At 46.7% G+C, this 27130-nt stretch overlaps 1 protein-coding gene across 1 annotated transcript; it reads left to right on the forward strand.

Annotated features, from left to right (window-relative positions):
- Positions 1 to 10748: 10748 nt before the first annotated feature.
- On the forward strand, positions 10749 to 26536 carry LOC129148666 (acyl-coenzyme A synthetase ACSM1, mitochondrial-like). The gene is made up of 8 exons (XM_054714142.1): positions 10749 to 10980; positions 14669 to 14876; positions 18320 to 18460; positions 20330 to 20489; positions 21173 to 21252; positions 23575 to 23698; positions 25820 to 25900; positions 26390 to 26536. The coding sequence occupies exons 1-8, from the start codon at positions 10749 to 10751 to the stop codon at positions 26534 to 26536; spliced, it is 1173 nt and encodes a 390-aa protein (XP_054570117.1).
- Positions 26537 to 27130: the final 594 nt, after the last annotated feature.

Below are 27130 nucleotides of genomic sequence, written 5' to 3' on the forward strand. Positions count from 1 at the left end.
AGGATATTTTTCATTGTGTGTGTGTGTGTGTGTGTGTGTGTGTGTGTGTGTGTGTGTGTGTTTAGAGAGGGAGAAAGGAGAGGGAGAAAGAGAGAGAAACATGGACATGTGAGAGACACAGCCATTAGTTGGTATCTGGCTGGGATCGAACCTGCAACCCTGGTTCTTGCCCTTAACCAGGAATCAAACCCAGAACTCTTTGGTGCAAAGGCAGACACTCTAACCACACTGGCCAGGGCTGTTAATTTCTTTCTACTGCTGAGTTACTTACTCAGTGTTTTATCTTTTAAAACGATTTCTCAATATCCCTTGGTTTCAGATCTCACCCCATAAAACTTTAAATTTCAAATCTAGTTTAAGGGTTGTATTTTATCTTCTCAAAAACAGCTTCATGTCAATATCACATTATCATATGAATCTTTCGAACAGAAATACATAACTACTAAAGTGATATCTTTTTTTAAATTTAATAAATATTTATTGTTCAGATTATTACAGTTGTTCCTCTTTCCCCCCCATAGCTCCCCTCCACCCGGTTCCTACCTCACCCTCTGCCCTTACCGCGCCCCCCCTTCCCCGTCCTCATCCATAGGTGTTTGCTTTTTGTTCAGTCTCTTCCCACACCCCCCACTCCCCTTTCCCCCCAAGAATTGTCAGTCCACTCCCTTTCTATGCCCCTGATTCTATTATATTCATCAGTTAATACTGTTCATCAGATTTTTTATTCTCTTGGTTTTTAGATTCACTTGTTGATTGATACGTATTTGTTGTTCATAATTTTTATCTTTATCTTTTTCTTCTTCTTCCTCTTCTTAAAGAATACCTTTTAGCATTTTATATAATTCTGGTTTGGTGGTGATGAACTTTAGCTTTTTCTTATCTGTGAAGCTCTTTATCTGACCTTCAATTCTGAATGATAGCTTTCCTGGGTAGAGTAATCTTGGTTGTAGGTTCTTGCTATTCATCACTTTGAATATTTCTTGCCATTCCCTTCTGGCCTGCATAGTTTCTGTTGAGAAATCAGCTGACAATCATATGGGTGCTCCCTTGTAGGTAACTAACTGTTTTTCTCTTGCTGCTTTTAATATTCTCTCTTTGTCTTTTGCTCTTGGCATTTTAATTATGATGTGTCTTGGTGTGGTCCTCTTTGGATTCCTTTTGTTTCGGGTTCTGTGTGCTTCCTGATTTGTAAGTCTATTTCTTTCACCAGGTGGGGGAAGTTTTCTGTCACTATTTCTTCAAATAGGTTTTCAGTATCTTGCTCTCTCTTTTCTTCTGGGACCCCCATAATTCTGATGTTGGTATGCTTGAAGTTGTCCCAGAGGCTTCTTACACGATCTTCAACTTTTTGGATTCTTTTTTCTTTTTGCTTTTCCGGAGGACTGTTGTTTTTTTTTTCATATATCTTACAATTTTATTTGTTGATGAGGGAGGAGTGTTTATTGCTCCATTGTATTCCAAATCTATGACTTGATTCTTGCGATCCTCTAGTCTGCTTTTAGGTTTCTGTATAATATTTTTTATTTCAGTCAGTGTATGCTTGCTTACTTTCTAGTTGATCCTTTTTCATATCCTCGAGGGTCTCATTAAATTTATTGGCCTTTTCTAGGAAATTCTTGAAAAACCTTATAGCCGTGGTTTTGAACTCTATTTCCAGTCTTTTGCTTTCCTCTATTTCCTTCATTTGTGGCCTCCTCTTTGTCTCCACATTTTAGCTGCTTCCCTGTGTTGATGGCTTTGTGTGCTAGGTGTCCTAACAGGGCCTAGTAGCTCAGCTTCCTCAGTTACCTGAGGTGGACACTCGTGGTGCACCCCTTTAGGGAGAAAGCGAGTTTCACCTGCTGCCAGACAGTCCAGTTTATCCCTGAGTGAGTCTGGGTACCCAAAGTCTCACCTGGAGCTGGATTTCAGTGCAGTCGAGAGGTTTTGTTTCCCTCCCGAACGAGAAAGCTAGTCGCGTGCTTGCTGCCCACCCTCTCCGTGCACCGTGAGCAAGCCAGCCGTGTATTCAGCCACCCGCCCTTTCCGCGTGCACAGGTCTCCGCACCTCCACAGCTCCTCTGAGTCTCAGTGTCCTTTTCTCTTTCCTTCTAGTTGTAGAATTTCCACTCAGCCAGCTTTCTGGTGGTTCTGGACAATGTCTGCTCTGTCTTCCAGTTGCAGTTTTGAAATTGTTGTGCGAGGCAGCAGTATAGGTATTTACCTATGCCACCATCTTGGTTTCTCCCTAAAGTGATATCTTCTTCAAGGTGCAGGAGTTAGGATCTAACACAGTCTGAATTCTTAGCAACAGTTGTTTTCTACCTTAATATACCAGCTTTTCCATAATTTTTAAAATCCTGCAGAAATCTTGTGTACTGTACTAGGCTCCCTATATATAAGCAGAGCATAACTTGTCATCAATACTTGTTAATATTCTTTATCCTGTTGGGCAAGAGCACTGTTTTTTTTTTTAAAGCTGTAGAGACACATACACATATGTATATGCACATATATTAATCTTATCTCGGATGAGATACATTCATTGGTTCCAATTATCTGAGTCAAAGGATCATATTTGTGCATCTATGGGGGGAAAATCGCTGGAAAAATATACACTAAACCATATTCAGTACTAACATTCAGGGAGTAAGAATGTGATGAGAAATTTGAAAAATTATTTTGTTTATAAGAACATTTTGCTTATAAGTTTCTGTATTGCCTAATTTTTACTCTGAACTTGTTTTCTTTGGGAAATAAAAAAAAATATATTTAAAAAAACCATGCTCATTATGGAAAACTTGGGGAAAATAAGATAGTTGAGCCAAAAAAGAAAATTGGCCATAAATATTTAAACCATTTACATATGGGCACATATGTGTGCCTTGTTTACAGTGGTATCCTTGTGGTCTAAGATCAGTGCCTAAGAAGTAATAAGATCTAACTAATTTTGAATGAATAAGTGAATAATTATTATTAAATTTGAATTATAATGTAAATATGGTTTTGATTATATAAATTGATATTATATTGTTAGCATTTTATTGTAAAAAATCTGAATTTTTAAATTGGTTTTATTAATTATATAATTTGTAGACAGCATATAGTTAGATCCTGACAATCTTTGTCCTTAGGAAATGTAGTTTGCTTACATTTAAAGTATTTACTTTAGTATAGGGAAGGGCTTTTTACTGCCATTTTGTTAATTGTTTTCTTAATATCATAGCTTTTATTTTTGTCCCTCATTTCTTCTTTTTTATTTTTAATATATTTTATTGATTTTTTACAGAGAGGAAGAGAGAGGGATAGAGAGTTAGAAACATCGATGAGAGAGAAACATCGACCAGCTGCCTCTTGCACAACCCCTACTGGGGATGTGCCCGCAACCAAGGTACATGCCCTCGACCGGAATCGAACCTGGGACCTTTCAGTCCGCAGGCCAATGCTCTATCCACTGAGCCAAACCGGTTTCGGCTCATTTCCTCTTTTATAGCTTTCTTTTGTGTTTGGTTGGGTGTTTGTTTGTTTGTTTGTTTGTTGTGATATGTTTGGATTCTCTTCTTATTTCCTTCTGTATATACTGTGAATTACGTATATTACAAATAATGTCTTAAAATTAATAACAATCTATTTTAAAGTAATAACAACTTTAATCGCTTATAAAAAAACCCAATTCATAGATAAATTTAAGAAATAATAAAGACATATAAAGAAAAGTAAAAAAGAAAAAAAATGACTTGTGTCCAAAACATATAAAGGTCTCAAACTCAACAATAAAAAAGAAACAACCCCAGTAGAAAATTGGGAAAAGATCTGAACAGTTTACTTCAGAGTCTCACAGATAGCAAATAAGTATACAAAAAGATACTCAACATTACTTGTTATTAGGGAATCTATAAATAAATAAATTCCTTTCCAGCTACATCTCACCCCCCACTGAATGTTGCCAACAAGTTTCACTCTTTTCCTTCTGTCCCAGAGAGGGGCTGGGGACCCAGCGACACCTCCTCCCAACCCTGGGCACCACATCAGAGAAGGGGGGTGCAAAAGTGAGCAGAGCATCACACCATGCCCCACCGTTCTGAGTGTGGCGTTAGCTGTGTGGCCATTTGCTGGTTGCTGCAGATCCTTGACTGTTTGAAAATGACCAACAAAGCCATTTCAGTCTGTTTACTTGATGTTTCTCTGAAGGAATAGGGCCTGGACCTTCCCAGTCTGCTTCTTATAAATTTCACCATTAGAGGTAACTTAATTTTAAAAATTAATTTCCCCAAATATTCAGAGCCTAAATTAGCCTCTTTTATTGTGTAGCAATTATGTTAATAGTCATATTTATTGAGTACCTACTGTGCCAGACACTGTTATGTAGACTTTTCTCATTAAATAACTTTAGGACTTTATGACCTGCTAGGTAATATTATTTTATTTTTATTTTTAAAAATAAATCTTTATTTTTCAGATTATTACAGTTGTTCCTCTTTTTTCCCCCATAGCTCCCCTCCACCTGGTTCCCACCCCATCCCCTGCCCTTAACCCCCCCCCACTGTCCTCATCCATAATTGTATAATTTTTATCCAGTCTCTTCCCGCACCCCCACACTCCCTTCCCCCTGAGAATTGTCAGTCCACTCCCTTTCTATGCCCTTGATTTTATTATATTCACCAGTTTATTCTGCTCATCAGACTTTTTATTCACTTGATTTTTAGATTCACTTGTTGATAGATATGTATTTGTCATCACTTTGCTGTTTATAATTTTTATCTTTACCTTTTTCTTCTTCCTTTTATTTATTTATTTATTTTTGTTAATACTCATCTGAGGATATTTTTCCACTGCTTTTATTTTTTTTTTAGGTTTCTTTATACTTTGCTTTTTCTTTTTTTTTGAATCTAAATAAATCTTTATTGTTCAGATTATTACAATTGTTTCTCCTTTCCCCCCCCCCCCCCATATCTCCCCATCACCCGGTTCCCTCCCCCGCATTGTCCTTATCCATAGGTGTATGATTTTTTTCCAGTTTCTTCCCATACCCCCCACACAGATACCCCTTTCCCCCTGAGAATTATCAATCCACTCCCATTCTATGCCTCTGATTCTATTATGTTCACCAGTTTATTCTGTTCCTCAGATTTTTAATTCACTTGATTTTTAGAATCACTTGTTGGTAGATATGTATCTGTTGTTCATAATTTTTATCTTTACTTTTTTCTTCTTTTTCCTCTTTTTAAAGAATACCTTTCAGCATTTCATATAATACTGGTTTGGTGGTGATGAACTCCCTTAGCTTTTTCTTATCTGTGAAGCTCTTTATCTGCCCTTCAATTCTGAATGATAACTTTTCTGGGTAGAGTAGTCTTGGTTGTAGGTTCTTGCTATTCATCACTTTGAATATTTCTTGCCACTCCCTTCTGGCCTGCATAGTTTCTGTTGAGAAATCAGCTGACAGTCGTATGGGTGCTCCCTTGTAGGTAACTAACTGTTTTTCTCTTGCTGCTTGTAAGATTCTCTCTTTGTCTTTTGCCCTTGGCATTTTAATTATGATGTGTCTTGGTGTGGTCCTCTTTGGATTCCTCTTGTTTGGGGTTCTGTGTGCTTCCTGAACTTGTAAGTCTATTTCTTTCACCAGGTGGAGGAAGTTTTCTGTCATTATTTCTTCAAATAGGTTTTCAGTATCTTGCTCTCTCTCTTCTGGCACCTCCAAAATTCGGATATTGGTACTCTTAAAGCCATCCTGGAGGCTCGTTATGCTATCCTCACACTTTTGGATTCTTCTTTCTTTCTGCCTCTCTAGTTGGGTGTTTTTTTCTTCCTCATATTCCAGATCTTTGGTTTGACTCTTTGGGTGCGGTGGTCTACTCTGTATATTCTTTATTTTAGACAGTGTATGCATAATTTCTGACTGGTCCTTTTCCATTTTTTTGGTATTCTCATTTAGGTCCTTGAAGGTCTCTTCAAGTTTCTTAGCAGTTTTTAGAAGATTCTTGAGTAACCTTATAAATATGGTTCTGAACACTGTGTCGTTCATTAGTTTGCTTTCATCTATCTCTCCTACTTGTGACATACTTTGATGTCTCCACATTTTGGCTGCCTCCCTGTGTTGATGGAGTGGCTTTGTGTGGTCAGTGACCTATAGGGGCCGGTAGCTCAGCTTCTCCAATCACCCTAGGTGGTCGCTCTTGGTACTCCCCTTTGTGGGCTGAGTGAAAAGTCTTGGTGTAGTAAAAAGCCCTGATTGCTGTTGGTACACTGGGAGGAATTGACCTCCAGGCCAATTGGCTGTGAGGACCTGCTGTGTCTGTAACGGAAGAATTGCTGTGCTGGAGACACAGTAGGGCTTTGGTGCTCACTGAGTCTGCCTCTTGAATGTGTCCCTTATGAGAGTGGTTGAAATCTGGTGTTGTCCACACCAACAGAAAAGTCACTCTCACTCTCCGACTGATGGCCAAGAGTCCCGTAGGCGTCTGGGTCCCCCGCGTGTCCCCAGAAACTGGAGTTCAGAGTGGTTGGGATTGTTGGTATCACTGGCGGGAGTTGATCTCCAAGCCATTTGGCTGTGAGGATCAGCAGTGTCTCCGCTGGGAGAGCTTCTGTGCTCAGCTTGGATGGGGTGGAGTCTCAGGGTGGCGCAGACAAGCTTTGGTTTCCCGTCTGCTCTGCCCTAAGAGGGGCGATTTCTCCGTGCCCGAATTAATGGCTGCGCGCCTCTGAGAGAAGGCAGCTTTTGAGCCTCTCCCACTGCCTAACAGACCAGTTTATCCCCAGCTGGGGCTGGATTTCAGTGCAGACCGGAGGTTTTGTTTTTCTCCCGAACAAGAAATCCAGTCACTGGGAGGGCTGTGCTCAGCTTGGATGGGGCAGAGTCTCAGAATGGCGCAGACAAACTTGGTTTCCGTCCATGCCGCCACAAGAAGGCCGGTTTCTCCGTGCCCTAATCAATGGCTGAGCGCCTCTGAGAGATGGCAGCTTTCAAGCCTCGCCCGCTGCCAAACAGACCAGTTTCTCCCCAACCGCAGCTGGATTTCACTGCAGACCAGAGGTTTTGTTTTTCTCCCAAACGAGAAAGCTAGCCACGCAGCGTCTGCTGCCCTCCCTCTCCGTGTGCTGGGAGCAAGCCTGCCGCGTATTCAGCCGCCGCCCTTTCCGCGCTCACGGATCTCCGCACCTCCACAGCTCCTGAGGCTCAGCGTCCCCCTCTCTTTTTTTTCTCTAGTTGTAGGTTTTCCACTCTGCCAGCTTTCCGGTGGTTCTGGATGGTGTGTGCTCTGTTTTCTAGTTGTAGTTTCAAAATTGTTGTGGTAGGCAACAATTAGGTGTTTACCTTATGCCGCCATCTTGGTTTCTCTTCTTCCTCTTCTTAAAGAATACCCTTCAGCATCCTATCTAATAAAAGAGTAATATGCAAATTGACCATCACTCCAACACACAAGATGGTTGCCCCCATGTGGTCAGAGATGGCTGGCCTCAGCTGGACACAAGATGGCTGCCACAAGATAGCCTGCAAGGGAGAGCAGTTGTGGGAGATCAGGCCAGCAGGGGAGGGCAGTTGGGGGTGGCCTGGCTGGCAGGCTGGCAACGTAGGGCAGTTAGGGGTGACCGGGCTGGCAGAGGAGGGCAGTTTGGGGAGACCAGGCCAGCAGGGGAAGACAGTTGCGGGGGACCCAGGACTGCAGGGGAGGACAGTTGGGGGGCACCCAGCCTCCAGGGGAGGGCAGTTTAGGGGGGCAGGCTTGCAGGGGGAGAGTAGTTAGGGATGACTGGGCCAGCAGGGGAAGCCAGTTAGAGGTGACCGGGCCAGCAGGGGAGGGCAGTTTGGTGGGACCAGGCCTTCAGCGGAGGGCAGTTAGGGGGAACCAGGCCTGTAGGGGAGGGAAGGTGGGGGGAATCAGGCCGGCAGGGGAGGGCACTTGGGGGCAACCAGGCCAGCAGGGGAGGGCAGTTAGGAGTGACCAGGCCGGCAGGGGAGGGCAGTTAGGGGTGACCAGGCTGGCAAGGGAGGGCAGTTAGGGGTTACCGGGCCAGTAGGTGAGGGCATTTGGGGATGACCAGACCTGCAGGGGAAGACAGTTAGGGGCAATGGGGCCAGCAGGGGAGCAGTTAGGCATCGATCAGGTTGGCAGGGGAGTGGTTAGGGGGTGATCAGGCTGGAAGGCAGAAGCAGTTAGGGGCAATCAGGCAGCTAGGCAGGTAAGTGGTTGGGAGCCAGAAGTCCTGGATTGTGAGAGGGATGTTCAACTGCCTATTTAAACCATCAGTCAGACATCCCTCGAGGGGTCCCAGATTGGAGAGGGTGCAGGCTGGGTTGAGGGACACACCCCCCCACCCCCATGCACGAATTTCGTGCACCAGGCCTCTAGTTTCTTATAATACTGGTTTGGCAGTGATGAACTCCTTTAGCTTTTTCTTATCTGTGAAGTTCTTTATTTGACCTTAAATTCTAAATGATAGCTTTGCTGGGTAGAGTAATCTTGGTTGTAGATTCTTGCTATTCATCACTTTGAATATTTTTTGCCACTCCCTTCTGTTGAGAAATCAGCTGACAGTCGTATGGGTACTCCCTTGTAGGTAACTAACTATTTTCTCATGCTGCTTTTAATATTCTCTCTTTGTCTTTTGCCCTTGGAATTTTAATTATGATGTGTCTTGGTGTGGTCCTCTTTAGATTCCTCTTGTTTGGGGTTCTGTGCACTTCCTGGACTTGTAAGTCTATTTCTTTCACCAGGTAATAATTTTTGTCATTATTTCTTCAAATAGGTTTTCAAGATCTTGCTCTCTCCCTTCTTCTGGCACCCCCATAATTCAGATGTTGGTTTGCTTGAAGTTGTCCCAGAGGCTCCTTTTTTCTTTTTGCGTTTCCGGTTGGGTGTTTTTTGCTTTTTCGTATTTCAAATCTTTGAGTTGATTCTTGGGATGCTCTTTTCTGCTGTTGGATCTCTGTATATTATTATTTATTTCAGTCAGTGTATGCTTAATTTCTGATGGGTCCTTTTTCATATTCTTGAGGGTTTCACTATATTTCTCAGATGTTTCTAGAATATTCTTGAGTAACCTTATAACTATAGTTTTGAACTCTATATCCAGTATTTGCTTTCCTCCATTTCTTTCATTTGTGACTTGTTTCTTTGTCTCCGCATTTTGGCTTCCCTGTGTCAATAGAGTGGCTTTGTGTGCTAGGTGTCCTATAAGGCCCAGTGGCTCAGCCTCCCTAATTACCTGAGGTGGACACGCTTGGTGCACCCCTTTGTGGGCTGTGTGCACAGTCGTGTTGTAGTTAAGCCTTGATTGCTGCTGGTATCACTGGGAGGAATTGACCTCCAGGCCAATTGGCTGTGAGGACCAGTTGTGTCTACAATGGGAGAACTTCTGTGCTAGAGACACCCTTATAAGGCAGAACTTGCTTCAGTGGGGCTTTGGCGCTCACTGAGTCTGCTCCATGAGTGTGTCTCTTTTGGATGTGAAGCGTTGTAATCTGGATGGTCTCACTCTGACCACTGGGTATACTGGGTATAGTAGCAAAGTCAGCCACTGCCTGAGGCCACCAAGCAGGAGCTATAGAGATATCTGCAGATTCCTCCTCTTTGTTTGGGGTTTGAAGGTGCCCAGATGAGGCCCAGGTGTGAAGCAATGCAAGCTACTGTGGAGCCTTGGGTCTTCTTTTGGAAGTTCTGGGGCTCTCTGACCAAGCTGCAGTTTGTTAGGTTTTAGATTGCAAATAGCCAGGCCATTTATATGCAAAAGCCTTTGTGCACAGCTTGGGTGGGGTTGTAAATTGGGTGGGGCATGGTCTCAGGGAATCACCAGGTGGGAGCAAACAGCAATGGCTGCCCATCAGCCCTGTCCCGAAGAGGCCCCTGGGTCTCTGTGTCCTGCAGCACCGTGCAGTAACAATGATCCCTGGAAGCACCTCTGAGAGAAAGCCGACCTCATGTTCCGGCCCAATGCCAGACAGTCCAGTTTCTCTCTGTATGAGTCTGGGTCCCCAGAGTCTCACCCGGAACTGGAGTTCAGAGCAGTTGGGAGGTTGTATCTCCTTCCCGATTGAGAAAGACAACACTTACGCAGTTGTCAGCCCCTTTTCGTGTGAGCCTCTGTACCTCCACACTTCCACACCTCCATAACTCCTACTGGACTTGATGCACTTTTCTCTTTCCTTCTAGTTGTAGAATTTCCACTCAGCCAACCTTCCTGTGGTTCTGGATAATATTCCCTTTGTCTTTTAGTTGTAGTTTTGATGTGGTTGTGCGCGGCAGCAAGTTCAGGTGTTTATCTATGCCAGGCGTCCTCAAACTATGGCCCGCGGGCCACATGCGGGTGTTTTTGCCTTTTTTTTTTTTTTTACTTCAAAATAAGACATGTGCAGTGTGCATAGGAATTTGTTCATAGTTTTTTTTAAACTATACTCCGGCCCTCCAATGGTCTGAGGGACAGTGAACTGCCCCCTGTTTTAAAAGTTTCAGGACCCCTGTTGTATGCTGCCATCTTTGTAATATTATTGTCCCCACTTTGTAGATGAGAATGCTGGGGCACTGTCTACATGGAACTAAGACACATGGGGATGGAGTTATTGGAGACATGAAGCTATTTGTGGTTTTATGTGACTTGGGAGGAGGTGGCTACAGCAGACCAGAAGAAGTTGGCTGGATCACAGCATGCCCCTAACTTTTCTTGACTCTTTAAATGATTTAAAATGGGGTCTTAGGGCCTGAGCTATGTGCCTATGACAGTGGATTGGGGAAATAAGTGCCCTTTTCCTCTGAAGCAGGAAGTAACACATGGTGTATGATCTTGACCAGGAAGGCAAAAGAGGCCCCAACCCAGCCCTGTGGTGGGTGAACAGCCAAGGAGACGAAGTGAAGTGGAGTTTCAGAGAGCTGACAGACTTCACCTGTCGTGCTGCCAACGTCTTCACGCAGACCTGTGGCCTGCAGCAGGGAGACCGTCTCGCCTTGATTCTGCCTCGAGTGCCTGAGTGGTGGCTGGTGACCATGGGCTGCATCCGAACAGGTCAGTGACTCAGAGAGACCCGTGGAGACCTTAGGGATGTCCTAGAGCCAACTGGTCCAGGAACACCAGGTGCTTTCTCTTCCCCCACATTCTGTCTTCTTCACAGTCTTTCTCTTTCTCAGACTCCCTCACAAATTTTTTCCCCTTTTCCCTCACTCTCTCCCTCACCCTCACATGCACTCAAACGCAATGTCTCTCTCTCTCTCTCTCTCACTCTCTCTCTCTCTCTCTCTCTCTCTCTCTCTCTCTCTCTCTCTCTTTCTCTTCTTCATTATTGATTAAGGTATTTTATATGTGTTCTTATCCTCCTCTTGCCCCTCTACAATCTTCCTGCTCATGCCTTCAACCCCTTGGTGTCTAAGTCCATTGGCTATGCTTATATGCATTCATAAAAGTTCTTTGGTTGATCTCTCCCCCTTACCCGCACCCTTCCATACCTTCCCTCTGAGGATTGATGGTCTGATGGATGCTTCTTTTGACAGGTGTGAGATGGTATCTCCTTGTCATTTTGATTAGCATCTCTCAGATGATTAGTGACTTTGAGCATGTTTTCATATGTCTCTTGGCCTTCTGTATGTCCTCTTTTGAAAAAGTGTCTATTTAGGTCCTTTGCCCATTCTTTTGATTGGATTGTTTATATTCCTTTTGTTAATTGGATGAGTTCCCTGTAAATTTTGGAGATTAAACCCTTATCTGATATAACATTGGCAAATATGTTCTCCCAAGCAGTGGGCTTTCTTGTTGTTTTGTTGATGGTTCCTTTTGCTGTGCAGAAGATTTTAATTTTGATGTAGTCCCATTTGTTTATTTTCTCCTTAGTTTCCATTGCCCTAGGAGCTGTATCGGTAAAGATATTGCTACTACATATGTCTGATATTTTGCTGACTGTGGATTCTTCTAAGATTTTTATGGTTTCCCATCTTACATTTAAGTTCTTTATCCATTTTGAGTTTATTTTTGTATATGGTGGAAGTTGGTGGTCTAGTTTCATTTTTTTGCATGTATCTGTCCAAGTATCCCAACCCCATTTATTGAAGAGACTGTCTTGATGCCACACACTTTCTCATGCAAAGTCTCAGTCATTATTGCTTTTTTGAAATTCATCAACTGTTAAACTTTTGCCATATTGCAGCCCCCACTGAGTTAGTAAGGAATCAGTTGCAGACATTGTGCCACCCCTAAATACCATGTAAATACCCATAAACCCTAGATCCCAGACATTTCCTTCACATCACCACAGCAGGCTTATCAAACAAGAAGTCTGACATTGGTACAATATATGTTACCTGATAGCTATCCACAGTCCACATTCCCCAATTGCCTTAATAATGTCCTTGACAGCCACTTCTTTCTTTAAGTCCAAAATCCAATTGAGGATCATGCATTGCATTTAGTTGTCATGTCTTCTCCGTCTCCTTTAGCCTAGAAGGGTTCTCTAGCCTTTTCTGTATGGCAATGACATTTTGAAGTGTCTAAGCCAGTTGCATTGCAGGCGGTGCACCCAAATGTGTATTTCTGACTCTTGCTTCATGATTATATTCATCTTAAAACATCTTAGCAGCAGTGCTGGGAGGACAGTGCTGTGTCTTTGTCGGTGCATCACATGAGGGGCCTATGCAGTTGTTTTGTCTTCCATCAGTGACACTGTTGATCTCGTTAGAAGGGTGGTAGTCAACTGTGTCAAGGCACCTTTTCTCTTCCTGACCAGTAAGAAGTCTGTGGGGCAACACTTATGAGTCTAGTGACTATCCTGCTCCCCCACTGTCTTTCACCCCATGGTTTGCGTGTCCACTGGTGATTCTTGACTGAGTTGAATATTATTATGTTGTTTTTACATGAGAATTTTCTGTTTATATCACCCCCTCTAGTTTCATTACTTAGCAGTATTCTGTAGAGACTTTCTTTTCACTTTTAATTGCTTATCTATCTATCTATCTATCTACCTATCTAATTTAGAATCATAATGGAACTCATGGATTTTTTAAAATCAATTGAATCACATGTTCACACAACAGTTTGTTCATGCTCTTACTTATATATTCTCTCTCTTTTTTCCTCATAAAATAGTTGATTAATCCATCTAGTTCCTGTGGAATCAAATGTTAATAGCAACAGCCGAAGGAGCATAAAGAAGCTATGTGACCTGTAGAGCTAAGAAATGGCCCATGAGAAATCCAAGACGTGAGCTGAGCCCTCTGGGAACAGCATAACTAAAGAGGAGTAGAAGCAGAGAAAGGGAATTCCAAGAACGGGCTTAGGACATGCAAAGGCTTACAGTCAGGAGTTGCCTATGTGAATTGCCATTTTGAAGTAGAGAATAGAGGTGTGGGAGAGAAAGGTGGAGCGTGGACAGCGTCTTCAGTGTCAGAAATGGGAGCGTGGAGTTTTCTGGAGAGAGGACATTGGTGTTAGCGAAGAGAAGTGAAGGTGAACGTGGTGGGCAGGCAGGCTAAATGGCCATCTCAGGAGTGATTAAAGAAAATTGAGTTTATTTAAGGAAAACGGGATGGGGGATGGGATACCCAAAGGGAAGGGCTGCACAGCGCCGAGCCAAGGGGATGATGGTGCGCCCAGGAGCAGGAGTTTCATCCTTCTATGCTGTCACGGTGGGAATCTATTGTCTTCAGTGGGTTTGGGGGCTGAGCTGGTGGGCCTGGAATGGGGATGCAATGCAGGTGTGCCATTGGGTGTCTTCAGGACAGTTTCACTTCCTTATATGGTCTGATTCCTGGTGTCCAGCAAGCATTTCCTTGTCTTTGTTGTCCTGTGGCAGGAAGCTTACAAATGGCTGTCAAGGATTTCATTGCCTTCTAGTCCTAACAACAGTAAATCGATGCTCTGTAGAATTTACACAGATTATAATATGGAAGTTCCATGGCAAGGCATATGGTGGGGAGATTAGAATCCAATAGGTGCACACAAATACTTGAACTAATTGTTGGTGACAGCTGATGGAAGGGATGGAATGTAGGAAAGTTCCAGGGACAATGTGGTTAATTTGACAGGAGGGATGAAGGAAAGTAGGGATTCCCAATGACACAGGGATGAGAGAAGGGGGTGGGAGGAGAAAAGTGGGGGCTGGGATGCAGCTATTCCTGATGTCAGAGACTGTCCTCCTTGCATCTGTGCTCCTAGGACTCATGTAAACTCTTGCAAGGTAGGATCCACCTGTCTACTGGCTGCACCCATCTAGAGTAGAAAGGTTTAGGGCAAGCGTTTCAAATTATAATGTGCATGGGAATCACTTGGAGGTCCTGCATTTTAGCAGGTTCTGGCCTTGCCGCCTTGGCTCAGTGGTTGAACATTGACCTATGAAGCAGGAGGTCATGGTTCAATTCCCAGTTGGGGCACATGCCCAAGTTGCAGACTAGATCCCCAGTGTGGGTGTGCAGGAGGCAACCAATCAATGATTCTCTCTTATCACTGATGTTTCTATCTCTCTCTCTCTCTCTCTCTCTCTCTCTCTCCTCTCTCTCTCCCTTCCTCTCTGAAATCAATGAAAATGTATTTTAGACAAAATTTTAAAATGCAGGTTCTGATTCAGTAGGTTTGGGTGAGGCTTGGTGGTGCTGACACTGCGGGTCTTTGTGTAGCAAGAGGTTAGGGGATTTGTATGCAGATCAGCCAGGCCTGAAGGCCATAGTTGTGAAAGAGGAAGTGAAACAAACAATTTCTTTCCCATTCCCAGGGATTATCTTCATGCCAGGGACAACCCAGATGAAGGCCAAGGACATTCTCTACCGACTGAAGGAGTCTAACGCCAAGAGCATCGTGACCACAGATGCCCTCGCCCCGGAGGTGGACTCTGTGGCTTCTAAGTGTCCCGCTCTGAAAACCAAGCTCCTGGTGTCTGACCACAGCCGTGAGGGGTGGCTGGACTTCCGATCTCTGATTAAGTGAGTTTCGGGTGTGATGGAGGTGCTCTCTGAGGAACGGTGGGAGAAGGCCATGCACACCCAAGCGCTGTAGACAGACAGCCGGTGGTAGGAAGCTCACCAGGCCTGGCTCCAGAAACCTCTTCCCAGCTATGTCCCTGACCTGCTGTGTGACCCTGGGCTACTTCCTTCCCCTCTCTTAGCCAAGGTTGCTTCATCTGTAATATCAGGACATTGCACTTCTATGCTTCTCTCCCTAAAGTTTGATCATCCCTGGGATGTGAAAGGAGGTGTACCATCAGAGAATTACTGTGTTCCAAGATTCTTGTAGGTGGGAATCTAAGACACTATCCTATGTAATAAAGAAGGAATATGCTAATTAATGATCTCACCCTCACAAAGTTGACTGTGCCCACAGCCTATAAGGAGGGAATATGCTAATTGACTGCCCTGCCCTCAAAGATGGCAGCACCCACAGCCCCAAGATGGCGGTGTGCAGTCCCCTCAGCACCGCCAGGTCGGCAGGTGTGCAGCACTGCTGGGCCCACCACCAAGTAGGTCCAGCAGCTCCACATGGCTGCGTCCAGAACCCCCAGTCCCCTCAGCCCCCCAGCCACCCAGGGCCGGCCCAAGGTGCAGGTAAGCCTCGGATGGCAGCCCCCCAGCCGACAAGGGCTCACCTGAGGTGCAGGCAAGCCTCAGATTTCGGATGTCCAGCCAACACCCAAGGTGCAGGCAATCTTCAGATGTTGGCTGCCTAGCTGCCTAGGGCTGGCCAGAGGTACAGGCAAGCATTGGATGATAGCTTCCTAGCCTCCCAGGGTGGCCCAAGGTGCAGGCAAGCCTCAGATGGCGGCTTCCCAGCTGCCCAGGGCCGGCCCGAGGTGCAGGTAAGTCTCTGATGGTGATTACCCAGCTGCCCAGGGCTGTCCGAGGCTCAGGTAACCAGGGATGGCCAAGGCTTGTGCTGCCGGCAATGGCAGCAGCAGAGGTGTGATGGAAGCTTAATCTTCCCCTGATCGCCCGGTTGCCTCCTGCCCCTGAGGGCTCCCAGACTGTGAGAGGGGGCAGGCCGGGCTGAAGGATCCCCCCTCCAGTGCATGAATTTTCATGCACCGGGCCTCTAGTTCATATATAAATATAAATACATATATGTGAATAACTTGAATGAGAGGTTAAAATGGATCCTTAAGGTGAAAGTTGAGACTGCAAGAAAAAATGAGGAAGTGACTGGCAGGGGCTTTTGGGGGCAAACATATCCCAGGGTGTGGGTGCCCTTAGAAAGTTAGGGAAATGCCAGGAGGTCAGAAGCCCTCCACCTCCAATCCTTTAATTCTGTGAGCCTTCAGGCGTTTTTTACACTGTCCACCTAAGAAACGCCCAGACCTGCAGGAAATTTTGTTGAGTTTGTTTGAGCCAAACTGACAACATGTACTGGGGAGCAAGACCTCAAATGCTCCGGAGGAAAAGAGTTTTGTAGCTTCTCTCATGCATTTGAAACTCAGGAGGGGACGCAAGAAAGACTAAGGTGAGAGAAAGCCAGGTGGGGATGGGATTACAGGATAGTTAAGATTCTCTGCTCTCTTGAGGGGTCACACCCCCTTCAAGGGATATTACTTTCCCCGTATTTCAAGGGCGTGTTAACCTAGATGCACAAGAGCAATGGACAGGCTTGCTTAAGGCAAAGATAAACCTTTCACCAGAGAAGCTCTGTGTCAGGGACCTGACTCCCGCCATGCCCTGCCCAGGCAGGGATTTATGATCAGATCAGCTGGGAGCTTAGTTCACAGAGCCCCTGTTCCACCTGCAGCTCAAACCTTGCTGGGTGTCTTTTCTTTGTCTCTTTTATTTTTCGGAGGTAACACTGGTTTATAATGTATAAGTTGCACTGGGATTGTTTTCTTGAAGGAACCCTTCTGTTCTTAAAGTAAAATGTTATTCAACCCCAAAAGGCAAACACAGTGACGTCACACCTTGTGGTGGACTCTAAGCTTGAGAGTTGGGGCTCTCCCTCCAGGGAGCACGCCCTCACCTCCCCCTGCGCTACCTTTGCCTCTCTCTCTCCTCAATGCCAAGGGCCCTTCTTCTGCCCGAACTAGTTTCCTGAGCCAATGCAGCCCCGCTGGCTCACCGCTACTAACTCTGTGGCTTCTAGATAAACTTCCTCTTATAATTTGAATAAACAAGTAAAGTCAGAGAGTTAAACAACAACAACAAAAAACTTAAATAAATAACACTGTTGCCCAGCCCTCGTGGCTCAGTTGTTGAGCTTAGACCTATGAACCAGGAGGTGGAGTTTCCATTCCTAGTCAGGGCACATGCCCAGTTTGCAGGCTAGATCCAAGGTGGGGGGCGGGGCGGGCATGCAGGAGGCAGCCAATCAATGATTATCTCTCATCACTGATGTTTCCACATCTCTTTACCTCTCCCTTCCTCTCAGAAATCAATAAAACATATTTTAAAAAATAGTACTGTTGAAAAATCCCTTAAATTGCACAGAGTCAGGACTGTACCATTTCTCAGCAAGAGCCAGTGTTCCCTCCACCATTTGGATGATCTGCAGATTATTTGATCAACACAGGAAGCTCACAAACACAATCATCACAGGCCAGGCCACGGAGACTGAGTGTAGAAGCTCCCAGGAATCAAGGCCCAGTGATTCTTCCTTCTTTCACTCTCACTCTCCCTCGCTTTCTCTGCTCCTTCCTCTTCCCCCACTTACCACCAAGGTTATGGAGTGAAATTCCTGTAAATTTAACTTGTATGAAAGCAAGCTTAGCAGTGTGAGTAAGAGGACAGTCTATGCATCACACTGGGTTTGAACCCAGGCTCTGCCAATTGCTGGCTGTATGTCTTCAGGCAAGTTACCTAACCTCTCTGAGCCTCAGTTTCCTCATCCACAAAGGGAGCATGACAGGTTGGGCATAGTCACCTCTTGGGATTGCTCTGAAGATTGAATGAGTTCTTCTTTGTAAGTCATTTACTAGTAGAGCATTTTTGGAAACAGTAAGTTCTATTTCAATGTTTGTTAAGTTATAAAATACTCGGCTGTGTTTTCCCCATTTTTTAAATGAAGAAATGTCAGTGCTCTTACCCAAGTCACCCATAAACTCTGTTTGATGCTTCAGACCTGGAGACCAGCTTTCCCTCCAGTGTTGCAAAACCCCAGTTTTCTGCACTGGCCAGGTAGCTCAGTTGGTTAGAGTGCCAAGGTTGTGGGTTTGATCCCTGGTCAGGGCACATACAAGAATTAACCAATGAATGCATAAGTAAGTGGAACATCAAATCCATCTCTCTCTCTCTCTCTCTCTCTCTCTCTCTCTCTCTCTCTCCCTTCCTCTCTCTAAAATCTATACAAGCAAACCAGGTTTCTGACTTTGAGCCTCCTGTTGTTTCTTTGGCTTACCCTGAGGGTGGAGCCAGGAGACTTGACTTCTCTCCTTTTCTGTTCAATCCCTTTGTAGGTCAGCATCCCCAGATCACACCTGCATTAAGTCAAAGACCACGGACCCAATGGTCATCTTCTTCACCAGTGGCACCACCGGCTTCCCCAAGATGGCAAAACACAGCCATGGACTTTCCTTGCGGCACTCCTTCCCTTCATGGTAGGAAAGAGGGCACCAACTTATAGGCTGGGTCACACTCTGGGGCAAGGGGTGTGTGTGTGTGTGTGTGTGTGTGTGTGTGTGTGTGTGTGTGTGTTGGGAAAGGTGCTCTAAGTAGAACCAAGTCCATCCTCCTTCTCCCTTCTGCTCTCTTTGGTTCAGACCACTGAGGGTCTCAGAGGCGAAGGTCTGGACTTCTAAGTGTGTGTTCACAGAAGCCTCTCAATGACAAGGGGGTCCTGCCTGAGCACCTTCACAGGTGTGGAGGGAACATGGGTGGAGGCAGCAGGCATTCTGCAAGCTGCACAAATGACAAGCCATGTGTCTTTGTCACTGGTTCCAGGTTTGGTGGGAGGAGGACAGAAAGTTCTAGCTATGTGGTCTGTACAGATACGGAGGTTGAGTTTCCCAATCATGAGCCATTAGGGGGAAGTAATACCTGGAACCAAGCAACTGCCATTAACCTAAAATAAATAATTGTAGAGGCTGAAGACATAGCCTTGGGTTAATTATTTAATCAATATTAAACCAATCTTCTCCCTCCTACTTCCTCCTCCCCAACTAGTAATATATATTTTGTACCTTATTAAGCAGACCAGGGAGTAGAGGAGGTGTCTTGTGGACACTGGGTATCTGTTCTAATGATAGCACTTTATAAGCAAAATCCTGAAGGAATTGGGGTGGAAAAAAGGGGGTCGGGGAGTCTGTGTAGTGAGAACAACACAAGCAAAGGCACAAAGATATTAAAGGTAGCATTACAGAGATTTGAGAGGAGCTGCTGCTCAGGGTGTCAGGGAGGCACAGATGGGAGCAGCTGAGAAAGTGAATGGGGCCCAGAGCACACAGGGTCATGGGGACTTTGGTGTAGAGATTGAGCTTATTGGGAAAACAGTGGGCGTTATTGAAAGGTTGTGAACAAGGGAGAGACCTAATCAAATTTGTATTTTGAAAAGATCACTGTGGCTGCAGTGTGGAGAATGGCTGGGGAAAATAATAGATTTAGAAAGACCTGTTAGGGGCTCTTAGAATAATTTCAATGCAAGATGGTGGTGGTTTGGACAAGGTGCTGGGGACATGAAGGAAGTCAAGGAGTCTGAGATTTTAGGAGATAGAATGGGAGCGTGTGCTGGCAAGATTTGGGAGGTGGGAGGGGCTGGAGAGTCAAGGTGGACTCCCAGGTTTTGAGCTTGGACAGTAATGACATTCACTGAAACACAGAGAGCACTGGAGAAGAATTAGTCCAGAGGAGCAGGAGAGATTAGGATGCTCTGGGTTTGAGATGCCCAAGAGTTATCCCAGAAGAGATGCCCAGTGGGCAGTTGGGTCTGAAGCTCAGAACAGAGGTCCCTAGCTTGTAATTTCCTGTGGGTGTGTCACAGCCCTAAGAGATGGGAAGAGGGAGTGTGAATGGCTCTCCAGGCCCCTCCCTACTAATAGAAGAGCTCTTCAAAGCCATCTCTCCTAATGGGAGAGTTGAGTTTTTCTCAAGGAGTAATGCACACAGAGTTCCTGCAGAAGCAGTAAGAGTAGGTGGAGAAATGCTTCAGTCCTAGCTGTGTAGCAACTGGATTCAATTTTCCATCTACCAGCTGTTTCTGTTATTTTTTATTTATTTTTGTTAATCCTCACCCAAGGATATTTTCCCCCATTGATTATTATTATTATTTATTATTTTTTTAAATGAGAGACAGTGCAGGACTCAAAGTTGCACTTTTTAAAATTATATTTAATTGGTTTCAAAGAAGAAGGGAGAAGGGAGAAGAGATAGAAACATCAGTGATTAGAGATTGTGCCCACAACCCAGGCATGTGCCTTGACCGAGAATGCAACTGTGGTTACAAAGCTGAGGCCACTGTATTTTGGAGTCAGCAGGAAATTACTGCAGCTGAAGGCCGCTGATGTCTTCTGGTGCATGTCAGATCCAGGCTGGATTGTGGCTATCATGGGGACCCTGTTTGAACCATGGACAGCAGGGTCTACAGTCTTCATCCATCATCTGCCTCAGTTTGACCCTAAGGTCATTGTAGAGGTAAGAGGACTAATGTGTCAGTGTCAACAAACTCCAGGAGAAACTCATGTTTCAGGCTCAAAAGCTGGCCCCTGCGGAGAATAGTGTATAGAACAAAGCAGCCCATTAGGGTGATATAACCTGGGCTCTGGGTGTCTGAAAATGTGAGGCGCTGAATCAGTCAGTGAACCACCCAGAATACACATTTTGAGAAATTAAAGCAACCAGAACAATCTCAGGTCTCCTGGCTCCTCCAGGGCCAGGTGGCTGGTGTGTGTGTGTGAACTGATTGAAGTGTTTAAAAACAGAGCCCTTGGAATATGTTGGTTCCAGTTCCTTTTCACACCTTTAACATTTGTTAGTGGTAACCTCACCTCTCTGAGCTCAGTCTCTTCACCTGTCAGATGGAGTTTTAATAGTTACAACCTCATAAGGTTGTTGGGAATATTGAGATGATACAGGCAAAGTGTGTAAAGTGCTTAGCCCTCAGGCCTGCACCTGAAAACACTCAGGAACTGGCAGCAGTTGCTGTTATTATGCGTACATCATGGATGAATGTGCTCTCCCAGAAGGGAGATCAGAATTAAAATGGTAATAATTTAAAGAATAAAGTTGCCACCACGAACAACAAAAGAATGGTAATAATTGGACAGTATTTTTCATCTTAACTATAAATATAAAATTTTTCTCTGTTCACCTTGTAGACACTCTTTAAATACCCCATCACCCAGTACTTTGCTGCACCCTCTGTATTTCGAATGATTCTGCAGGAGAATTTTAGCAGGTATGTAGAAGTGGCTTGTTGTAATCACAATCTTTGGGTAGGATTTTAAGGAGTCTGTTTCACTGGGGTCTTGGTGTCGGTGGAAAACAGGCTCTTCTACAGGTTTGGGAGGAAAGAATCCCAAGGATCCACGCACGGGAGATTGCGATGTGTTCAATGTGGTTTATTTGTTACGTAACATCAGTGGATCTCCTCTGGGCTTCCCAAGGCCCATCTCTCGGCCCTGCCCTGGAAAAAGTCCAATCTCATCTTCAACAGGCCAACGCAGAGGCCAATGCCCGGAGTTTCTGCTTCATGATCCTTCGGGCCTGGAAGTCTCCCCCAGGCCCAGGTGACTGTAGACCTGCATGGTCCTTTGCTCCTGGGCAGGAGGGACAGGAACAAATTGGGCCAGTGGGGTCCCAGGCAAGAGAGAGAGCCAGCATTACCCCCTGGGTCTCAACCAGGAGCTTTTTCAAAACAACCAGTTACCTTCCCAAGATTCCAGGGGCAGGAACTGGGTTCACCCCTAGTCAACGATCTTTTCCCAGGTTAGACTGACAGCCTCTGTGGTCCAACACCTTCCCCTGTGCCATTTTGACTTTACTGGGCAGCTCCTGATTTCTCCCAGTCCCCCTCCCACACACAATCCTGAACCAGAGGGGAGAGAGGGGTGTTAATTCCCTTGGGGGGACTATGCTGCCATTTCTTAGGGGTGAAACTGGAGCTTCCTGGTGAAGCAAACAGGCCTCTGCTTCCCAGCTGACTGTGCTCAACATTGTCAGCCTCTCCCCTGGCTGTTTCTTTCAATAACCAGCCAAGGATGGTAATGGTCTGACTGTTTCAACTCTGGTTCTTTGAGGGCATTGAGAGCTAGTGTGTACGTGTGCGTGTACGTGTGCGTGTGCGTGTGTGTGTGTGTGTGTGTGTGTGTGTGTGTGTGTGTGTGTGTAATGCTGGTAGCAATAATTATCAGCCAGTCAAATTCGTTTATTAAGCAGGACTAAGATCCAAATGAAACAGTGAGCCTTGCATCATTGTGGGTGTTTTTCTTTTTTAAACTTTTTTATTGTGAAATAACAAACACAGAAAAATATATAAGACATAAATTTGTAGATAAATAAATTTTTGAAAATTAAACCAATATGTAACCACTCATTCAAGTCACAATAAGAGAACATTGCCAGCCCCAGTGACCTACTCAGACCTCTCCAACTCCCCGAAAGGAACTCACTATCTTGACTTTTATGGTGTTCACTCATTTCTGTGTTTCTTTCTTCCTCCACGCCCCCCTCCCCTCGTAGTTTACCTCCTAAGGAAATATCAGTCTCTTTTCCTTGCTTGTGAGGTTTGTAATCATATAATTCTGTAATATGCAGCTTCTTTTCCAATGTTATATTTCTAAGGTGAGCCCATGTTGCATTATATTGCTGTAGCTAACTTTTATTGCCATATAATACCCATTTTATGAAAAGTCCACATTTTTCCATCTCTTCTACCACTAATGGACATTTGGGTGGTGTCATTTGAGGGCAATTGATGACTAGCACTGTTCTTGCACATTCACCCTGTGCACATAAGCACTCACTATGTGGGGTCTTTCAGGAGAAATTGCTGAGTCACACTGACACCGCATCCTGCCCCCTATTTTCCAAAGTATCCAATCGCTGTGTGCGCCCACTAGCAGGGAGGCGGCGTTCCCTTGTCCCGCATCTTTGGCAACATTTGTTCTTGTCAGAGTCTTTCATTTTTACCAATCTGATGGATGTAGTGTTATTTTGCTATAGTTTTATTTTGTATTTCCCCGTGTTTGTAGATTAATTTTGAGCTAAACTTCAATCTTATCTTTGAACCTAATGCACACTTATATATATTTCAGAGACTCTAAAATGGAAATGGCTGCTTCAAAAATCAGACCTAATAACATTTAGACACAGTTAAAATGTTGAGGACTTGAACAACTACCCTTACGAAGCTAACTCTGAAATATAACTTGCTTTTATTCACGAAGCCTCCATCCCAGCATGCCCTTGGAGTCTGCCTCTAACTGTATTTCAAAGCTCATATGACAGCCACTTTTTGCAACATTCCTCAGATGATGAACTTGGTCCAAACCCAGTAAAAATCCAATCAGGGCATCACTAATGACTCCCCTGGAGACTCTGCTAATTTTACCTACTTTGCAGAAAGCTCCAGACGAGTGAGGAAGACACCCCTAATGAAACCAGCCCCCTTGTCCACCACTCCTGACTCTGTGTACCAGGAGAGGTGTTGGGGGGAGAGGAGGAGGTAGGGGAGCCAGATGTCTGCTCTGAAGCTCTGTGGACACCTTTCTCCCCCAAGCCTCAGGTTCCCCACTCTGGAGCATTGCTCTGCTGCCGGAGAGGCTGTGCTGCCTGAGGAGCAAGAGAAGTGGAGAGAACGGACGGGCCTTCTGATCCACCAAATCTATGGACAGTCGGAAACGGTAGGTGGATGGGCCCCACAGGGTCACCCAGCCCAGCAGAGGAGCTGAATCTGCCAGAGTGTGTGCACAGGCCCCACTGTGTGCATAGACCCCACTGTGTGCACAGCCAGCAGAGGGCGGCTCTGGAGTTCCATGCTGATTGGCCCCAAATCAGTTTGCAAAGAGAGAATTCACACACAGTCTTCGACTTGTCAAGACCCCAGTGTGCTGACGGCTATTGGACAAAACCTTCCATGGGGGTCTGAGGACAGGGCTAAGTCCCTGGGACCAGGGAGCTGGGAGGCGCGTTGGCAATGGAGGCGCCTCCTGCCTCACGGAGGCCCCACCTGCGAGTGCTGCCCAGGTCACCCTCCCTCCCTAGATCAGCAGCCACAGGGCCAGGCAGGAGCTGGCCCCGAAGCTCATCTCTGGGTGTGTATGAGGGCAGCACACACGTGTGATTGTGGGGCACAAGCAGGAGCGGAGGAGGGAGCAGGGCCATCACACACACACACACACACACACACACACACACACACACACACACATGCAGTGTGACCCCCAAGGGTGTCAGTGAGCACGCAGTGGGCAGGCCGAGCAGCCTGCTGTGCTGTCTGGACCCTCAAGGGCTTCAGTGGTAGGAGGAGGGGCTGCCTCTCTCCAGAAGCATCCTCAACCCCCTGATGCTGACACAGCCACTCGCCCGCCTCCCACCATCCCGTCAGCTCACAGAGTCACCCCTCTCAGGACCTGTAGGGCGGGTTCTCTTGGTCCTAATTCACATGTTTGTCTGACGGTGTGTTGTTTTTGAGAAAAAAAGTTTTATTTTGGTCAGTGAAGTGGTCTGCTTCCAGGCCTGAGAAGTGTGAGGGCTCTAGGCCTGACCTTGCTTGGCTCACAGCTCACTGTTGGACGAGGAGAAGCACCCGCTACACCCGTAACCCCGCCCCTTGGCGTCCACTGCTTGAGCCACAGATACTCCTCCTGGCCACAGGGAGCCTCAATGCTCAAAGCTCTTGCAACCCGCTCCCTCCCCTGTGGGCGTTGCCGCGTCCTGAAGAGTGAGCAGCAGCTTGGAGAGGCAGACCTTCCTCTGCCAGGAGCTCCGGTCTCAGTTCCTCTCAGCATCGCCAATGGCAGCGTCAAGCCCATAGGCAGACCGTGGAACCTGCCAGAAGCTCGACCTCCCTGTCTCCAAAATGGGAATAGAATGCCGACCCTGCGGGAGGTGGCGAGGGGAGTGGAAGGGAGTGTGCAAGCCCCGGCGATGCCCAGCCTGCACATCCCCCAGGGCCAGCCCGCTGTCCTCACTGATGTGGGGGGTTGTGTGCCAGGTGTCAGTGGTGCAGAGCCTAAGAGGCATCTCTAAGCTCAGACACTTGTTATCAACGGAGGGAAACACCCCCAAAAGTCAGTATAAGTTCTGTTGGCGACAACAGAAATGCGGGGAAATGCCACCAGAGGAGGATCACCCGGGACTTCTCATGGGGCCTGAGTCTGGGCAGGTTGCCCTAAGGAGCCAGGTTAGCTCACTGGTGGGAGCCTGAGCAGCTTCCCGCCCCGCATGCTCTGAGAGGGGGTGCCCACCCGGCCCCTTTGACAGGTCAGACCCAGGGCATTAACTCATCTGTGTGACTGTGCAGGCTGAGCTTTAGGACAGATGTGAGCTTCAGAGAACCAGGAAGGAGGCGTAGTTCACCAGGAGGGCAAATGGGGGTGGGAGTGGTGGCAGAGGCACAGCCTAAGTGATTCCAGCGCAGCCCCGAGGGCAGATGAGGCAGGGTTCCTGTCAGGATCAGTGTTGAGTAAGTGTTGGTCAAATGGACACATGCCTGGCATGCAGTGGGCACTCCCCACCCACCCCACCCCACAGCCCGAGCTCAGCCCTGTGCCTCCCCCACGGGACCCTGTGGCCCCAGCAGCCGGCACTGGCCCAGCACATGTCCCATGTCGGGCGCAGTGAATGTCTGCTGAAGAGCTGGGCCAATGCCCTGAGCCCAGGACGCAGAGCTTCCAGCTCCCCCACAGGCTCTATGAGCAGCGCCCCATGGCCCTGGGAGCAGGGGTGACTTGAACCATTCTTGCTGCTCCTTATCCGCCTGGAGCCTTTGACAACTGGTCTTCTCTTCCTTTTGTGCACAGGGATTCACATGTGGCACTGCCCGGGGGTCACAGGTCAAGCCCGGTTCCATGGGGAAAGCCATCCCACCCTTCGACGTCCAGGTTTGGTCCTAAAGGCGTGGCCAGGGAGCACTGAGGGCTCAGCTGGGATCAGCCCCGTGTGACACCAGGCGGCAGAAGAGCCGCGCCCCCTGCCCGAGTTGTCCCTCCTCCTCTCCTAGGTCCCCTCTGTTTTCCTGGGAGGGTCAGTATTGTGGGCATCAGTGCAGCTCACTGTGCCCGCCGAGGCCGCGCACACAGCCGTGGCGCACAGGACCTGGAGGCCCGCCGGCAGCTCTGTCCACCCTCCGGGCTCTTAGCTTGTCCTGACCCTGTTTTCTAGCTTGAAGACACATGCGGTGTCCACACCCGGAAACAAACACGCCCATGACTTGCTGATTTCAAAGATGTGACAGCTTCATTCTGTTTTCTGACAGGGACCTCCCCATGGTCCCCACTGGTGTCACACGCATAAGCCAGGCAGAGCTTTGGTGGGGGAGGGGCAGGAGGGCTGGGAGCCCTGCAGGGGGCCTCACAGACCTCTTGCTCCAGATCATCGACGACAAGGGCAACATCCTGCCGCCCAACACTGAAGGCAACCTTGGCATCAGGATCAAGCCCACCAAGCCCATCGGCCTGTTCATGTTGTATGAGGTGAGGGCGCCCCGCCTGCAGCTCCTGGCCCATGCACCCCTGTAATGAAAAGGGAGGGGACTCTATTGTGCATCCTGAGACTCCTCCCATCTCCCATTAAGTGCTCCAGTTCAGTGAAGCCAGGTCTAGTTCACGCAAAGCTCACAGCCTTTCCTCTCCTGACCCATGTGGCACTGGTGCGGTAGAGAAGCCGGGCTTCGGAATCATCGGACTTGGGGCTGATGATTAAGAATGCAGGCTTCGGCTGGGTTCACATCCTACCTCCAATTTACCCACGGGGTGTGTGCAAACCTGGTAACTGTCCTGAGCCTCCTGAGGCCTCCCCTACCCCACTCCTCAGAGAAAACCACCTGCAGACCGTAGGGGTCATGTGTTTCCCCGTGTCACATACATGGCAGAACTACAGTTCAAACCCATGTCTTTCAGCCCCAGAGCCTAATGGGAAATTCAGGGATTACAGAAACCTGTGATGGGGTCTAAGGAAACCTGCTGAGACTCTCTACCAGATAAACCCTAGTCCTCCCCAGGTAGTAGAGGCCACTAAGAGGAAATTCTCAGCTTTCAAGATGGGCCATGGAAGGCTGGGCACACCTGAAATGGATCTCAGATTCCATCTCCTTTCTCCAAAAGAACAGCCAT

Source organism: Eptesicus fuscus, chromosome 4 (assembly GCF_027574615.1).
Source record: "Eptesicus fuscus isolate TK198812 chromosome 4, DD_ASM_mEF_20220401, whole genome shotgun sequence".
NCBI classification, from domain to species: domain Eukaryota; kingdom Metazoa; phylum Chordata; class Mammalia; order Chiroptera; family Vespertilionidae; genus Eptesicus; species Eptesicus fuscus.

Coding starts and splice junctions, on each gene's coding strand:
- LOC129148666 (XM_054714142.1), top strand. CDS start 10,749: ATGGTGTATGATCTTGACCAGGAAGGCAAAAGAGGCCCCAACCCAGCC. Junction 10,981..14,668: donor CATGGGCTGCATCCGAACAG/GTCAGTGACTCA, acceptor TCCCATTCCCAG/GGATTATCTTCATGCCAGGG. Junction 14,877..18,319: donor GACTTCCGATCTCTGATTAA/GTGAGTTTCGGG, acceptor ATCCCTTTGTAG/GTCAGCATCCCCAGATCACA.